The 18,887-nt window shown below is 43.3% G+C and overlaps 1 protein-coding gene across 1 annotated transcript; it reads left to right on the top strand.

Annotated features, from left to right (window-relative positions):
• Positions 1-693: 693 nt before the first annotated feature.
• Positions 694-16,981, top strand: pbxip1b (pre-B-cell leukemia homeobox interacting protein 1b; the record flags this gene model as incomplete). Its single annotated transcript, XM_083633181.1, has 11 exons — positions 694-789; positions 2,948-3,024; positions 3,657-3,741; positions 4,164-4,222; positions 6,782-7,202; positions 11,614-11,847; positions 12,061-12,084; positions 13,849-13,904; positions 14,558-14,668; positions 14,892-15,126; positions 15,297-16,981. The coding sequence occupies exons 2-11, from the start codon at positions 2,974-2,976 to the stop codon at positions 16,979-16,981; spliced, it is 2,961 nt and encodes a 986-aa protein (XP_083489307.1). The 5' UTR covers positions 694-789; positions 2,948-2,973.
• Positions 16,982-18,887: the final 1,906 nt, after the last annotated feature.

Raw genomic sequence — 18,887 nt, 5'->3', positions numbered from 1 at the left:
GTGAAAAGAAACATAATTTCAGTTTTATTGATCTGAGTATTTTTCTTAAGCTGAAGTAAACAGTGAAATGTAAGAGAATATCAAAGTCCCTGTGTCATATCTATGTCCCGATAGCTTCCATGTGCCTTTAATGGCTTTAAATATTAAAGACACATTTGCATATTATTAATTTTATCCAATAAAATAACTGCTGTATTGGCCATGTCATTTACATGTGCTGCAGTCCAATGGATGATCCATTCATAAATACACAGGACAAGATGTTACTATCCCATGTGCCAAAATCCGAGGTAAAACACATTTAGAATTGAGATAGAAATGTATAAAGTATGTTGAGTTCTAATTTACAGGCCCTTATGTAATAGCCAGCCACCCATAAATATCAACATCAACCTGGTGAGTGAATCAGCACAAGCCTGTGGAACACAGCCTATCACACATGTAAGACATACATTACATGGTGGGTATATTTCCTATACCCACCATCACCTGCTTGTGTCAATCATGGTGTCAATCTATTTGGAAGTTTCTCAGTTGAGTGGTGTGATGCTGCATTGCTATTGGTCAAGATTAACCTCGCGTCACCAGGTCAAGATTGAGGACGAGGGGCGGGACGAGCGTGAACGTTGTCTGTCGTTGGTCGAGAGGCGCGTCGATCACGCAAGAAGGAGGTGCGTTCCAAGCTCTTGCGAAGTTGGATGGCAAGAAAGACGCATTAGATTAGTAGCAACTGTTGGAAAGTATCTCCATACAGACTGTGTAGGGTTTAAAGTAAAGCGACGGAACAAGGTAAGACTGACATTGCTGTACGACGCATTTTTTTTGTTACAAAGTAACGACACTGTTTTTTTTTTACACGCGTTGTGTATGTATCGACTGCGTCGTTTGATGTTTGACACCCACTTTTCCCTGGTTGCTCGAGTGACTGTTCTCTATCACTATGTTAATTTCGTTTGAAATAAAGGATAGGTTCTCCGTTACAACGTGAAATGTTTGGGGGGGTTGTTAGATATTTAGTATCTTACTCGAGTCGTGATTCAAAGTTATTTCGTTTTGTTTTAATACTCATCAAGCTCACCATGACAGTTCCTGTCAGACTGAGGCGTCACACTCTTCACTCAAATAGACTGGATGATTTGACTATCTGCATTGTTGATGATGCTGTGAGCTGTTCTCTTGCCTTCTGATCCAGAATCATTTGGGCGATTGTATGCTTCTCTCCTATTGGCCTGTACTGTAGTTACTGGTCTGACCATTTTTGGTCATTTTCCCTGCCCAGACAAAGATAAAATATATATATATATATATATATAATAAAAATTAGGGCTACAATTGCAACCATATATATTGGTACTGTAGTGAACAAGAAACAAAAGACACGTCGCCGTTAATTGCCTAATTTAGGTGACACATACATTGAACTGATAGCAAATGATTGTTGGTTATGAAAGTTAGTAAACAGAAGAAGCATCCCCTGCACAGAGGCAGTCTGGCAGGACGTCAAGCGTTTAACTTGCAAAGCTCAGACGTTAAGTGTCAGATGGCAAATGAGTAAGTGATCCCATCATCCCCCTCTCAAAAAAATATATTTTTGTCTCAGTTGAAAGTCGCCTGCTTTATGGTGCTTTTCCAAAAGCCCCCTTTAAAACATCACGTCGTCATTTTGCTTCCTCTGTTATGTTCCCTAAGGCCATATTCTGCATGCTCTCTTTCCAATCTCATCGTGGCTATATTTAGCTGGTATCTTTTTTAAGCCATTCCACTAGATGCTCAACAATGCTCCTTGGGTCCCAGGCTACATTCAGTAGACTTCTCTTGGGAAGAAGCACTCGATTAGAAGACCTAAATTGCAGTGCTGGGAGAGAATTGAATTTGGGGAGTGAAGTGTGTCATTACACAGAGAAAGTGGTGTTAAAGTAAACCACTGAAGAGAACCAGACAGCACTCAGTAAATATGCATACCCTATCTGTTTATATCATGAAAGAGTAATGGCTTTATAAAGCTGTAAGACTTTTTTTTATACTTTGCCAGTACTCTTACCAGGAAGTGAATTGTTCTGTTTCTGGGAAGTTAAGAGCATCCACTGGTCCGTTAATCTGTATGTTTCTGCTCCAGTGATCTAGGTCTAAATGGAGTTTCCTCGGCCAAATAGATTGCCATTTAGGTAAAAAAAAAAATACACAATGCTTTGACCACCAAATAAAGCTGTCAAATGTTAACTAGTGTACATTTTGCACACAATTAAAGCTGGGTGGTTTATGCATCCATTAACCAGTCATCATTAGTAGCTTTTAAATGGACGGTCCATTCTGCAGGTTGTATCTCTAGAACAGCGCCAGCCTTAGTTACCTCTGTCTCTGCCAAAGCATTCCCCAGCTAGTCAAAAGCCAGGGTCACTAAAAGACCCACAACACACACTAACTACTAATGAAGAACTGAATGCGCCCAGGAACTTAGACTTCCTGTACACACACACACACACACACACAGTAAGGTGTTAACAATGCCTTACAGTAGGTCCTTTATCAGCAGGATGGGTGAGGCTGAATGGCAGAGGCATGTATTCAAATCATGTGGATGTGTAAACAGAGGAGAGAGGATGCAAATTTCTTTTAGCTGCAGAATAGACAGTGTGACAGCAAGCAAGTGACAGACCTCTATACAAACCCCAGCTCACTTTGATTTGATAGCTAGTTGATTTGCTAGCAAGTGTAGTGCTCATTGTATTAAAAAAAAAATGCCTTCCCTACTTAATTTTTAAGGTTCTTGGATTTAGTTATTTAAATTGGAAAAAATACGGGATGATTTTTTGTAGGACCTTCATCAGGCTCAATATTTGATTTCTGGTCTGTTTGATTTCTGGTCTGCCGGTGATGTTTGTATGAATCTAGCATGTACTGTACATTTTAATTTGTTCTCATGTATGTTGTTGTTCTTGTGTTGCAGGAGTTGGGCAAAGCCACTAGGGGGCCATGTCTGGCAGCAGCAGTACCAACAACAGCTGGACGATCCTCACTCCTGAGGTATGGAGCCTCTCCATCTGAATGTGTCTGGGTGTCAGAGTGTTAGCGAGGGGATGTTGAGAGAACACATACGGATGACCTGGATGAAAATGCAGTGCTGTTAAGTGACAACTCCTTGTCCCAGCTGATTATCTTTTGGGTCACCTGAATAGGAAGTAGGCTTCTCTAATAAGACTTGGAAATTAGGTGGTATTAGGAACTGTATCACTCCTCCTCCTTTCTCTCTCTGTCTCTCTGTGTGTGTGTGTGTGTGTGTGTGTGTGTGTGTGTGTGTCTCTCTCTCTCTCTCTCTCTCTCTCTCTCTCTCTCTCTCTCTCTCTCTCCCTCTCTCTCTCTCTCTCTCTTTCTCTTTCTCTTTCCTATTTAAATCTTATTTGACCAAGCATGTTGACTTAAGAAAATCTCATGTAAAGCAATGGCCTGAGGGATTTAATTACACACATGTACACTCACATCTGGGAATCGCCCAGTACCACCGCAGTCTGAGCAGTTGGTGGTTTAGTGCCTTGTTCAGTGGCACTTTGAAAACACTCAAAGACAGACTGGTGCATCCAGGTCGGCCTACATTGCTTGAAAGATCATGCCTGAGTGCATAATGTGTGTGTTCGTATGCATGTGTCTGTGTGACTCAGGAGGCTGCTGCTGAAACCCTGCGGCCTCTGACAGAGGGGACAGAGCCCTGTGAAGAAAGCAATACATCAACAGCAGAGCATGCAGGTTATACACACACTACTACACACATCATGAAAATGACACAGCCTCTTGATTGCTCTAAATCAGTGCTTCTCAAATGGGGGTCCGTGGCACTTTGCCAGGGGGTCTGCGAAAAGTTTTCAGGAAAATAAAAATAAAAAAACTTTTTTTTTGCAAAAGCTTCATACAGAAGAGTTCAATGAGAATATGTTATGCTTTAAATCTAAAATGGTTCATGGATTACATTCTAATCTAACAAACCTATCAATTTAAAAGTCAAGCACGTTACTGTGGAAACAATTAAGCTTAGCCCAAAATCACAAATCAGAATGAAGGGGTCCCTGGCATATTTTCTATCTTGTAAGGGGTCCTTGGCTGAAAAACATTTGAGAACCTCTGCTCAAAATGACTCCCCATTCTCCTTCTGTGTCTGTTTGATGAGCCAGGCGGTGGTGTGGAGAAGCGGCCTGCAGAGGGCGCAGCGTCTTCAGAGCTGGAGCAGCAGGTCAGACACCAACACACCATGTTCTACTACACTACAGTACTATCAAAGAGCGTGGAAGGAAAGAGACGACACTCCGGCCATTTTTGGAAACAGAATGCGCCTCGCAGTGGTCAGCTGCGGTAGCGCTGGCCCCTATAATCAGCCTCTCTAAACAGTAACTCAACGGGAGTTGAACCTCGGGTCCTTTTCATTAGGTATTTATCTTGAAAAAACTAAACAAAGAAAACGAAAAATTTTGCTTAGTTTCCACAATATGGTTGTTGTTTTACATCCCTGCACTACACCACTTCAATCAAGATTTGCAGTACGCCCGGAAAAGATGTGAATCCCCAAAGTTTAGAGTGTTCTCCTGTTGAGTTACTGTTTAGAGAGGCTGATTATAGGGGCCAGCGCTACCGCAGCTGACCACTGCGAGCCTGTGCGAGGTTCTTTTGGCGCTGTCACGCTTCCAAAAATAAAAAATGGCGGAGGCTGCTGGGCGCTGATGTTGCAATGGGGCAATATGGAGCTGTCATTTCTTTCCATAAAAGTTCTTTGGTACTATTAGCCTGGTTAAAACATCCTGATACGTGATCTCACAATGACTGCACTTACGGCTGTGTTGACTTTACTAACGTTAACGTTACTGTTCGTTGCTTCGGGAGACGTCAACTATGAGCAGTGTTGCGGGTAACTTATTACAAAAGTAACATATTACATGTAATATATTACTTTTAGCAGTAACTCAGTAATATAACTTATTACTTATAGGATTTCTGTAATATTATACCAGTTACTTTGTCAAGTAACTCAAGTTACAAATTGAGTTACATTTTATTAAATCAAAGCACATAATTTCCTAATGAAACTGTGTGTTTTTACGCAAATAACCACTATAGATGACAATAACAAAGGAAAAGAATAACATTTCAAATTTTGGATTGTTTACACTGACTTCAAGGCGGTTGAAATTATTTTTCGGGATGGTTCCGGGGCGGCAATGTCATTCTGCTGCTGCTGTTGTTTTGGTAAAATTAATGCAAAGGTAGTGTAATAAGTAACGAGTTACTCTACACAGACAGTAATATTGTAAAGTAACTTATTACTTACAAATGAAAGTAACTATTAATATGTAGTATATTACATTTTGAAAGTAACTTGCCCAACACTGACTATGAGGCAGGTCCCTGATTGGCCCGTGGACTTTGTCATTTCTGAAAATAGCTGGGGGGCGGGCTGGAGACCAGATTGAGCCACAGAACCAAACAGAATGTGAGTTCACGTCAGGCCCGGCTCCAGGATGAAGTGACGGAGGTCACAGTTAAAGGGAGGAGGGAAATCCAATAGTTAGTAATTCCATCAAAATATAGATTCAAATGAGGAAAAGCCCAGGTCTTCATAGAGCTGACCTTTGACCTCTCCCCCACTTTAAATAACCATCTATTTCTGCCCTCTTGCACAGACGTAACCTTTCGGGCTTCGTCTGACAAAGGGATAACCTCTTTTCAAGATCTTTATGACCGTGGGACCTTTATGTCCTTTACAGAGCTTTCAGACAAATTCAGCCTTCCTGAATCTCACTTATTTAGTTTTTTTCAGATTAGGAATTTTATTCTGAATCAGAACCCCAAATTCCCCAGTCGCCCACCGGAAACTCGTATCGACAAAAAAAAAGGCTGGTTTCCTGCATTTACCGTCTTATCAACTCTAGCATTGAAAACCCAGTAACCAGCCCCAAAGAGTCTTAGTGGGGCTCAAAAAATGCACTTTAAATGTAAAATTGGTCACTTCCAGAAAGAAGCGCCAAAATTTGCACAAATACTCCTTGTGGATTGTTATTTTGATAAAAGTCATTAGCCACGCAAAAATCTCGATCTTTCCGAGATGGCCACCATTTCCCGCCCCAAAAACACTATTTTGAAAGGACCCAAGACCCGGCCGGGTCCGGGTCTGATCCTCAGGTATTCGGGGGTTCGGGCATCCCTGAAGACCTCTAACTTGAGCCAAACTAAAAAATCAAACTACACGGAATGCCACATACATTTTCCCCAAAGATGGTTTCTGTCATTTTAGGTAGTTTTTATCACGCTGCTTGTTCAAGTGCTCATTTTTCTGATACTGTAAGTTCATTTTTAATGAGTTATTTGACAATATAAAAAGGGGTGATTGACAGTTGTGACAGCCACTTGTCGATTAGTACCCCACATCTCAATGTCGGGGATCTGAGACCCGCAGTAAATGGTACCGGACCGACCCACAGTCTTTTAAATAGACCCGAGACTCGGCTGGGTCGAGCGTACCTGAAGACCTCTACTACAGATGTTTATGTTTGCAGTCCTGATTAACTTTTTTTTCTTCTTCTTCTTCTTTTTTGTTTGAGCTTCTTTGTGCCAATATGTGGGATTATGTGTAGAGGGAGCTGGTCATTATTGCAAAACGAAAACCTCTTCAAGATCCCTCAGTTTTGCCTCAAGGTCTTGATTCACTCTGTCAGGGCTTTTTTGTTGCAATAATGAGCACTCTATATTATCCCTTACATAATACCTTATGGAATTGTAATGACCTGATTCCTGTCTCCAGGTATCAGAAGAAAAAGCAGCAGATCTTAGTGGAGACACTGTCACTGGTCCTGACGATCACCCCAGCCTCCCGCCCTCCCCTGTCAGCGAAGTCCCCCCTCCCTCCATTTTAGAGGTCCCCACCCACTCCGTCCCCAGTAGCGATGCACTCAGCCAATCAGAGGGCCTGCCTGACAGCCCGGCACAGTCCAGCCACGACCCCGATTCGTTCTCTGACTCTTACACCCACATAAGCCCCTCCCCCGATGATCCCCCCACCTCACTGCTGCCCACGGAGACTCTGGGAGGGGTGGAGCTTACACAGGAAGAGGAGAGCCTTGCACAGGAAGAAACGCTGCATCCGCTAAATGGGGAGGAGATTGAACAGGAAGGGGAGGAGTCGGAGCTGTCTCAGAGGGTGACTGACTTGGGGGAACAGGCAGGTATGACAACAAGAATCCAAAACATTTGCCTTGACTGTGGTCATCGTGTTATTTGCCTTGAAACTTAGATTAATACATTAAAGGAGGCCAACTTTTGGCCATTTTTGCCCATTTGCCATATCGCCCATACATAACCAAGATACACAATGCAGTATACAGTGAGCTACAGTCGTCCAGTTAGTTAGTATCGCCAATGAATTGGAGGAAAATGTACAGCCATTCAAAGTCTCCAAAAACACACATTCTAACAGCGCCAAAAAGCTCTATGTACATGTGACTCGAGGACTCGCCACGAGATGAAATATTAATCCAAAATGCAGAGAAACGCTCTTTTTTTAAAGGTAAATAGATAGCCCGAACTACTTTCTAAACATGGCCGCCAGGCGCAGTGATTTCAAACTGCGCCTCAAACAGACAAAGAGTAACCAAACTAACAGAGTATGACTGAAGTTACTTCCTTGTTTGCATGAGGCTCTGCATCCAGCACATGTGCTCTACACAGGCGCATGCGCTGTGTACAGGCAAACAAGGAAGTAACTTGAGTTAATCTTTGTTTAGTTCTCGGTGTGGGGATTTACTACGGAAATGACGTTTCACGTAACTATGGATTATTATTTCATCTCGTGGTGAGTACCCGAGTCAAAACATGTACATAGAGCTTTTTGGCGCTGTTAGAATGTGTGTTTTTGGTGACTTTGAACGGCTGTATCGTTTGATTAGTTTCCTCCAATTCATTGGCGATACTAACTAACTGGACGACTGTACCTGACTGTATACTGTGTGTATCTTAGTTATGTATGGGCGATATGGGAAATAGGCAAAACTCCCAAAAGGTTGGCCTATCCCTTAGATAAATAACGTTAGATAAACAATGTGTCAAATCAAAGTGTTGGATACATTTTACACACAGTACAAGTTTCTTTTAGTCAGGTCACCATTACAGTTACCATTAAATTAGATTAACATCAGTCTTTATGTATGACGGATAATGCTCGTGGTGTATGTGTGGCAAAGATTGTCAGATTATATGTCTATAATTTATACCACACCTGTGTTTGTGATTTCCTTTCACAAAACAAGTGTTTACATAATTTGGTATAGTGTGTTTATTTTTATTTTATTTTTTGTTTGTGTGTGGAACTAAGCTCTGTGTACTGTATGTTTGAGTTTGAAGTGTACTTGGTGGAGCAGCTGGTTATGGACTTGTTCCGTATCTGGGCCTCCTGGAGAGGAAGTGGTCGGTATGAGGAGGGGAGCATGATGCGACAGAGAAGCTCTTTAGTTGCACGACACCTTGTGGCAGTAAATTGGCTTCAGAGGGACTGGGACCTTTAAAGGAACAGCTTACGCTAAAATCCAAAATACATATATTCCCTCTCACCTGTAGTGCTATTTTTCCATCTATATCGTTTTGTGTTAGTTGCCTGAGTTTTGGAGATATCTAGCTCTATCGTTGCATCGGCCTATGAACTGCGCTCAACGCCAGACGCAGCGCAGATCAGTGGGCGTGGACCAGCGCACTTGATATTTTGGTATCGGCGCTACACGCAGCATTAAGCATTACAACCACGCCTTTTAAGCGTAAAATTATGCACTATCTGCTCATTGGGTAAGTGCAGTAAACGAATCACATGCTTCACTTTTCAGCCCCAATTCCACGGAGCGATCCAGTCCGGCTTCAGAAAAGCCGAGGGCTCTGATCCCCCCCCCCCTTTTATCCCCTCTGTCTGTCTGGCTATTATTCCATATTATTCTCAAACCAATCTAACTGCAGTTTAAATACTGCAAGCATGTAAATACGCTACACTATAGCAAGATCAAAGTGAAAAGAATGTTCTAAACGCATCAGCTAGAAAATATAGCCTATCCCTATATGATTAGATTAATTAGATTGGTGAAAGTTTGTCCAGAATGATATCGTTTTCTCTCCCCTGCTGCACAGGTAGGATGATGCACATAAATATAGCCTACATTATGTAAAGTCATTGCAGAAATGTGTTTTTATTGTAAAACTAAATGTGAAGTAGGGCCAATTTATTGGAGCAGACATCACAGTATAGCACATGACAGTAGAAGCGCGTTACGCTGTCACTTATCTAAATCACGTAAAATCGACGAGGGATATATATAGGCCCAGGATGACATATATGTTTCACATAGGGTTGTGTTTGGATTTCGCGATTTTATTTTGTCCAATATTGAAATGTTCTACAATGGCATGTTGTGGGAACATTACACATTATTTAGATCTATTTCGATGTACCTTTCTATCTATTTAGGCTAATTACGATGCGATTTATTATTGAAATGTATTAGCCCAATGCATGCTGGGAGATTTCACATGTCTGGCTGTTGCAGGGAAGCCGCAGTGAATGTTTGCCCAGAATGATCTCGTTTTCACTCGCCTTCACTGCACAGGTAGGATGATGCAATAGCCTCTGAATGTCACGGGCTCAAAACTGTCATGTTAGAAAAAACTGTCATGTTGTTATACTATGTACGGTAGAACAACTTTTTCTGAGAGAGAGAGAGAACCGACAAACTTTTTTTCAAGCAGTCATATTGTGTCAGACTGATGAGCAAGAGAGAGGGAGTGACACAGAGAGAAGGGACAGAGGAAAGGGTAGAGGAGCGCTCCGCGCAACCAGCGTACTGAATAGGCCTGGTTTTCAAAAGCGCAAAGCGCTAAATTAACGCCAGGTAGGAAGATATCATTAGGCCGGTATTTAAGGCCGAAACGCCCATTCTCGCCCATTCTGGGACTGCGCCACGCCCAGTTCACCTAAAGCGCATTTCGGGGCCTAAAGCCATGTTGATATCTTCCCGAGGCAGGCGCAAGGCACGTTTTTTTGCGTGTGAGGCCAGTTTTTGCGCCGAAGGCCTGTGGGAGAATAGGGCCCATCGGCCGCAGAGTTTCTGCCTTCTCTCCAATACATTGGAAGTGAATGGCACTCGGCTTGTGGTGCTCAAAGTGCCAAAGAAATACATTTGAAAAACTCAACAGCAATGTCACTTTCCAGAAATCATGACCCCGTTACTCAAGATAATCCACAGACCTTGTTATGAGCAGTTTCATGGAGGAACTATTTTCTTTTGACCAAACTACAGCCGCTAGCTGCTAGGTAGTTCCTACATGAGACTGCAAAAGAAAATAGTTCCTAAATGAAACTACTCACAACAAAGTCTGTGCATTATTTTGAGTAATCGGGTCATGATTTCTGGAAAGAGACAATGCTGTTGAGTTTTTCAAATGTATTTTTTTGGTGCTTCGAGCACTACAAGCCGAGTGCCATCCAGTTCCATTGTATTCAAGAGAAGGCAGACATCTCAAAACGATATAGATGGATAAATAGCACTACAGGTGAGAGGAAAAATGTGTATTTTGGATTTTAGGGTGAGCTGTCCCTTTTAAAGTTTTTTTTGCAGTGTGCTGTTTTTGCTCTATAGCTCTTTTGCCTCTGTTGTGCATAACTTACAAAGATTTGGCCACGGAAATTCAGTTTAAGTGGGTTCTTTACAGTCCCCATTTATAGTACCATTTCACCTGAATGGTAAAACTTGATGAGAGTAGTTGGGACTTAATATGTCTTATAAAGATTGTTGATTCCAGTTCCCAGAAGTTCGAAAACAGTGCACTTGAGAGCTTAATTGTCTTATAGACCTATAAGATTGAAGCCTTATGTTATGTATGTAGTTTGGTGGACATTACACAATGCCAACAGAGCAAACAGCAGAACCGATAAAGATGCAAGTCTCAGCTCCCATGAGTAGGTTGTCTCATACTGCAGCATTAGACCAAAGTGACAGTGCTATACTGTGCTATCATTAGACCAAAGTGACAGTGCTATACTGGGCTATGTAACATCAGCTCTGGAACTGCCAGAGCACATTTGTGCCCCAATAAAGGGCCTCCGCAGTCGCACTGTTGCAGAGTGAATGACGTAGTGACGTAACGTAAAACTAAACTTTGACCCCAGCCCATGCGGATCAAAATAGTTAATCAATAATTAATTATACACAGACAATAAATTATACACAGACAATAAACGTTTTTTAAAACGTATGCATTGTTAAACCAATTCTTTTCTACATTCGTGTGTTATTGTGGGAAGGGAGGAGAAAAACAAAATAATAAATTTTTCTAAATTTCTAAATTGTTTTGTTTTTCCTTTCTTTCCCCTGTGTCTGAGCCTGTTTGTCTGTTTTGTCTTGTTTGTGTTCTATAAAAATTTAAAATATGGGAAAAAAATAATAATCTGAACGTGGCGTGCGGGTGCCACAGCTCCACCCCGCGGGCGACCAGGTGCCCGTGGGCACCGTGTTGGCTACCACTGATATAGAGAGAGAGAGAGAGATTTTTTTTTTTTTGCCTCACAACTGTTGTTCGTGCTCTTGCGCTCTCCTGCTCCAGACTCCCCTGTGGATTCCGAGGTGGTGGAGGAGAAGAAGGGAGAAGAGGGGGAGCCAGAGGTGAGGAGGAGATCTGTCTTGGCAGCTCTGGAGCGGATCGGAAGGAGTGAGGAGGAAGAGGAGGGAGAGGAGGACTTTCAGCTGCCGCAGCGGGAGGACGACGTTGGATTCTCTGTGAACAAGTGCATCCTGGGTGCTGTCATTCTGTTAGGCCTCGGGACCATCTTCTTTTCAGGTAGGCATCACCATGTGTGCCGTTGAGAAGGGAAAATATCCCCTTTTGTTTAGTTTGTTGTTTTCTCTGGCTGTTAATTTGATAATGGTATGTTTTTGCAAATTAGCAGATGCGTTAGGCCTTTTAAAGTGAGGTCGGATTGAGGAAAATGATGACTGACAGTGGCCTAATTGTTGAAGGGCGTTCTGAGACTGAGATGTATTATACCTACAGGTGTCTTCATGGACCTGGATGAGGGTATGGTGTGTGTGTGTGTGCATGTGTCTGTGCGCACAATCTGATTTCACCAAGTAACAGTTGTTCCTGGACCAACATTTTTTCCTAGTATGGGCCTGGAAAACCCCACCCCCCGAACTCATTTGATTGGTCGCCGCAATTGCTTCTTCCTGAAAATGTGTGGCAAGTAATTTTTTTTTTGTTAATATTAGGGTGTGAAAAAAGTACAGCTCAGGCTGTGGTTGCTTGGTCCTATGGCTTAATGGTTAAGGTACTTTCCTTCCAATCTGAGGACTGGGGTTCGATTCCCGGTCGAACCACACACATTTTTATGAAAACGTGTGTTATGAAAACATGAAACATTAAAGGTACATTCAGTGATGTTTTTGTGTTAAAATAAGTGTTAAATGGCTCCATATTCTGACAGCAATCACTGAAATATAGTGTTTGGTCAGTGACTTGAAACCCCCACCCCCCCAATGTCCTCTATCTCTCTCCTGTAGTCCTGCATGCAGGGCGGAGGTATCTCCGCAACCGTAACTTGTAGAGACTCACGGATGGCGGCATTGGATTTGGGGTGAAAAAATACATAGTCCTTTATAGGCATCGCGATCTGACCTTCTGTTTCCCAGAAAATGTCAACTTTTCTCTGATTAGATATAAATTGGCGCCGACCTCAAACTATCCAATCAGACATTTTCTGGTGATTGCTGTCAGAATATAGAGCCATTTAACACTTATTTTAACACAAAAACATCGCTGAATGTACCTTTAAGGTTAGACATTAGGTTTAGGCAAGTACAACAATGTGGTTAGGGTTTGGTTATGGTCGTGGTTAGATGAGAAAACACTAACGCTAATCTTAACCACATCCTTTTTACTTGCTGCATATTTTCAGGAAGAAGCAATTGCGGTGACCAATCAAATGAGTTGGGGGCAGGGTTTTCCCAGCCCATACTAGGAAGAAATGTTGGTCCAGGAACAACTGTTACCTGGTGAAATCAGTTTGTGCGTGTGTATGCTTGCCCACAGTGTGATAGTGACAATATGCATGCCTTTTGAATGTGTGTGCATGAAGAAAAACCTCTGTTTTTGCATCTGGCAATTGGCTGTGTTTTCCCCAGAACACACACTGTGTGTGTGTGTGTGTGTGTGTGTGTGTGTGTGTGTGTGTACGTGTGTACGTGTGTACGTGTGTACGTGCGTGCGTGCGTGTGTGAGATATTTATCTGCTTGCAGTGAGCCTTATTCGCTGTTGTCGGGTGAAAACCCTGTACTGTATCTCCAAAATGTTAACTTTGCAGAAACTAAGAAAAACATCTTTCTTAAATTTGAGCTTGATGACATTGCATTTTTAGTTTATTCAGTGGGTTTTGAAAGTGTCCATATTAAGTCAGAGGGTCGTGGAACCAGCTCATAAAGCACCATGTAATCTTTCCATGTAAATCAAAACATGGACATCACCGAATTCGGAGTTACAAGGTTTTCACTGTTTCACAACAATATTTCCCCCACCTTATGATTTTTGATTAAATGAAATGATATAATACTGTGTCCTTTATCTACTAAATTGAAAAATACACACTTTTGTAGTGAAAAGGCTTTGAATGTTGCTTGGCAAGGTGCCGCAGTTCTGTTAATTTCTCTCCAGTGTTTTTGATGCATCTTTGTTAGTTTTTTTGTATTGTATTGCCATGTGAATGCAGAATGCTTTTTCTCCTGTTCTTTGACACGTTGTGTTATGCACATGGACATGGTCATAAAGCTTTGCATAATCCTTTGCAGAGAGTGACACTGGTGCAACCAGGGAGCTGAGAGATGCAGAGGTGCCTGTAAAACAGGTCAGTTCTCTTCCCGCTAGTCTGACTTTGATTCATAATATATGCCATTTGGTGGATTTTACCCAAAGCACCATACAATACAATGACATCAATTTTTAGCATGGTATTCTCAGTAGGAATCCAACCGCTAACATTGGCAGTGTTACAGTCGTGCCATTGTCTGCCCACCGAGCTATTTAGGACCTCCCCTCTTTCTCATCAACATAGAGACACTGCGGAGCGCGTCATCATTCAGAAGCCACGCCCAAAACGGGGGAAAACACACAAACTCCCGTCCAATCCTGGCATTCTCCTATGTGACGTGCATGGTCGGGTGTTGCACAAAACGATCGTATATACGGAAGATGAACACTCCAACTTACTTCATTGACAGCAACATCCACATGTTTCTGCTCGCCAATTCTCAGTGGCTTCCTTGTTTTCCTCGGGAGTACAAAAAAACATTAAATGGCGATTTAGGCATGCCCACCACACAACAGCTTTTAGCTATGTTTAATTCAAGGAAAATGACGCTGGTGTGTGGAAATAAACGGAGCTTTTCCCCCGTGATGGGTGTGGCCTATTTCATGCAGTGTCTCTATAGTCTCACCTCTCAAAGATCATCTAATACATTTGAGAGGTCACACTCTGACTATTGTGTTGTTTGTTCACAGGAATGGCTTAACCCGGAGGCTCCTCCCCCCCCAGTAGACGCTGACAGTACAGAGCTTCTGAATAAGTTAGACAAAGGAAAGCAGATTTATGTGCTGCAAGCCCAACTTCAGGTATGACTCCATTCTGTCTCTCAGCTCATCGCTTCTGTGTGTGTGTGTGTGTGTGTGTGTGTGTGTGTGTGTGTGTGTGTGTGTGTGTGTGCGTGCGCGCGCGCGTGCGTGCGTGTGTGTGCACTTTGTGCATGTGTGTGTACACATGCACATAGACGTGTCACTGACTCTGTGGTATTCTCACAGGATCCCCTTTCTCTTTTTTGTTCTTTTTTAAAATCAGGCACAGAAAGAGGAGCTAAAAGTAGCCAAGGGACAGGCAGCAGAGGGAGCAAAGGAGCGGCTGCGGAGGGAGGAGGTGGAGAGGGAAAACGGTAGGCTGAAGAAAGAGATGGCGTCTCTCCCTGTCCTTCACAAAGAGAACGAGAGGATGAAGCAAGAGCTGGAGTCTCTCCCGGCCCTTCAGAAAGAACTAGAAACACTGAGAGCCACTGTGACTGAACTTAACCTCCCCACAGGTACCAAGGGACAGAGGGAGGTGAGGAGGGAGGAGGTCTAGAAGGATGATAGTTGTTAGAACGAGGGCTAGGAGAAGTGTAGAGGTTTCTTCCTTTTTTCCCTCTTGCTCTAATTGTCCCACGTCTCATCTTTGTTGTTTTTAGTGACTCTTGTGTTTTTCCTTCATCAGCCAATGAAGCAGCTCCATCTCCTGTGGATCCCACTACAGTGCCCCCCACTGACCAAGCAGGGGATAGCAGGCAGGGCACAGCTGGAACTGCAGAGGGGCAGGCCAAGAAACCATGGGAGGGAGAGAAGGTAGAGAAGAAGAAAGAGGGGAAGAAGGAGAAACACCTCATGGGCGAGAAGAAAGAGTGGAAGAAGGAGAAACACCTCATGGGCGAGAAGAAAGAGTGGAAGGGGAGGGAGAAATTTGAGGGGAAGGAAGGAGAGAAAAAAGAAGGCAAAGACGGAGGGAAAACAGAATGGGGAGAGAAGGAATGGAGAAAGGGGCAACATGAAGAGGGAAAATACGAGCAGGAGAGACATAAGGAAGCTAAGCTGTTGAGGGCAAGTGAAGAGAAAATAGAAGGGAAGGAGAGAGGAGACTGGAAGAAAGAAAAGGCCACCAGAGGGGACGAAGGAAAGCCATGGAAGGATAGAGAAGGGAAAAAGGAATGGAAGGAAAAGAGTGAGAGAAAAGAAAGGAAGCAGGAGAAAGACTGGAAAAAGGGCAAACATGAGAAATGGGATGATGGTAAGAATAATGGAAAGCAGTGGAGAGGTAAGGAGGAGAAGTATGATAGTAAGCAATGGAGAGGTAAGGAGGAGAAGAAAGAGAGGAAGGGAGGGCGAGATGATGGAGAGGGGCACAAAGGCAAGGAGGAGTGGAAGGGAGAGAAGGAGTGGAAGAAAGGAAAAGATGGCTACAAGGAAAGTGGCAAAGAACGGAAAGAGAAATGGGAGAAAAATGAGTGGAAGGAGAAAGAGATGAAAAAAGAGTGGAAGAAAGACAGCGACTGGAAGAGTAAAAATGGCAAAGACCACGGGAAAGACCACAGTAAAGACCACGGTAAAGACTGGAAGGGGAAGAATGAGAGGAAAGAGTGGGAAAAGAAAGAGCGGTCCAGAGACGGCGAGTGGAAGAGAGAGGGACGGAGAGAGGAAAGGAACGATGGAGATTGGAAAACGGACACAGGAACCAAGCACAAAAATGAGCGCAAACACAACGAATATGAGAATGAACATGAACACCATAGAGGGCATCTGTGGCAGGCTCCAGGAGACAGGAACCCCCCTCACACACACCGCCAGCCCTCCCTGGAAGAGCCAGACTACTGGGTCCACCAGAGGGAGAGGCTCCAGCACAGCCCCCGACCTCCAAACCACTGTGACTCCGTGGAGACCTGCGCCCAGGCCGAGGGTCTGATCCCCGTCCACTTGTCCGAGTTCGAGGCCATCCTCCAGAGTTACCTAGCCAAGGCAGAGGGGGCGGGAGTGGATGCCTCCAAGAGAGAGGAGCTCGGCAAGCTGGCCACGGAGTTCTTCAAGGACGGAGTCTTTGTTCACGACCAGATGAGCTTTCAAGATTTTGCAGAGGACGTGGGCGACATTTTGGAAGACATGGTGGAAGGAGACGACGACTCAGACGGGGAGGAGGATGACACCATAGATGAAGCGATGGATGGCTTTGAGAGAGAAGTCATCGATAAATTCTTGGTGCCAGGGGCTGGGGAGAGGGAGAGGGCGGTGCCAGGGGCTGGGGAGAGGGAGAGGGCAGTGCCAGGGGCTGGGGAGAGGGAGAGGGCGGGGCCAGGGGCTGGGGAGAGGAAGAAGGGGGAGTGGAGGAAGGAGACTGGAAGAGGGCGTGGCTGATGGACAGAAAGAACGGATGGATTTGGCAGACAACGAAAGAAGGGAACACTTCATAATGGACCAGACACGCTTATAAACTTGTCATCTTATTTTCACACCTTCCATTTGGTCTACATGCTGCCAGCCTCCATGTGCTCTTTCTTCTCATGTCAGTCACAAACCCCTGAGCTTTTCATTCATGACTGCAGCTTTAATGGTGACATTTCTGCAGGCACTGTTCCTGTATCAAACTGCTTAGTTTGAGTGGAATGTTATTCTGCTTTGGGTATCACCTCCAGAATAGATGCTGTACAGTTTATTTACAGAACACCTCTTCCTCTGAAAACACTGTTGAAATCACCATTTTCATTCAAAAGGCCCGTACCTATGTCAACTTTATGTTTTGTTTATCCCTAACTCTTAACGATTTGAAGATAATCTTTCTGACAATGAATAGATTTGATGAAGGGTACAGTAAACATGGACTACTGAAAGGGTTTAGTGAATGTATTGTTTGAATTTAGAAAGGTCTGCATTAATTTTCTTTTGAATGTTTGTACATATTGCACTAAACACAACATTTGTTAAAGAACTACACTGATATGAGGAAATTGTTAACTTATTGTATTGAGGTCAGCAATACTGATACATCTATGTCTCTAAGGTCTCTCTGGGTACATAAAATGTATCAGTCATTTCAGGTACAGATCATATTGTGCACTAAAATGTCTTTAATTCTTGTATTATAATTTGTTGATTATTTGTTTGTTTGTTGTTGATTTAATTTGTTTCTCATGGCACTTAGTTTTCAAGAAAGCACACATTTACTCTTCCCTGTTTACACACCAGCTTGAAGAAAAGGTTGGTGATTTAAGAGCCACTTGATGTTTTCAGGAGGTTTCAATGCAGAGCCACAAAACTGTGTGGCCTTCACGGCAGCGTAGATCACTTTGTATGTTAAACTGTGTGGCCTTCAGGGTAGCATAGATCACTTTGTATGTTAAACTGTGTGGCCTTCAGGGCAGCATGGATCACTTTGTATGTTAAACTGTGTGGCCTTCAGGGCAGCATGGATCACTTTGTATGTTAAACTGTGTGGCCTTCAGGGCAGCATCATGGATCACTTTGTATGTTAAACTGTGTGGCCTTCAGGGCAGCATCATGGATCACTTTGTATGTTAAACTGTGTGGCCTTCAGGGCAGCATCATGGATCACTTTGTATGTTAAACTGTGTGGCCTTCAGGGCAGCATGGATCACTTTGTATGTTAAACTGTGTGGCCTTCAGGGCAGCATGGATCACTTTGTATGTTAAACTGTGTGGCCTTCAGGGCAGCATCATGGATCACTTTGTATGTTAAACTGTGTGGCCTTCAGGGCAGCATCATGGATCACTTTGTATGTTAAACTGTGTGGCCTTCAGGGCAGCATAGATCACTTTGTATGTTGAACTGTGTGGCCTTCACGGCAGCATGGATCACTTTGTATGTTCAACTGTGTGGCCTTCACGGCAGCGTAGATCACTTTGTATGTTAAACTGTGTGGCCTTCACAGCAGCATATATCACTTTGTATGTTAGGACGTTCATATTTGACCATATTATTGTAATAAAAACAGTAGGCTGAAAATAAATGGAACGTATCCCTGTGATGAAAAACGTATTTTGTCTTCTATACATTCACCTGCTAGCATTGAACATTAGCTGTTTTAAGGCAGTGGCCGGAGTGTATTTTCAAAATTAATTTGAGTCTGTTGACACCTGAGACCTTCAGTTATTTTAGAGGTGCATAGATCTATTTGTTTTGAGAAATACATCTCCGTTCTTCTTGCACGCTTCATCTGAATTTGGTACAGTGGGATTGTATAGTACCTCAGACTGAAGCCCTGGTGGTTCTATGGAGGTTACAAAGTAGGTGAGGTCTTCATTT

The sequence above is a fragment of the Poromitra crassiceps genome, assembly GCF_964638095.1.
Source record: "Poromitra crassiceps genome assembly, chromosome: 1".
NCBI lineage: Eukaryota > Metazoa > Chordata > Actinopteri > Beryciformes > Melamphaidae > Poromitra > Poromitra crassiceps.
This window is presented reverse-complemented; position numbering and strand designations above follow the sequence as displayed.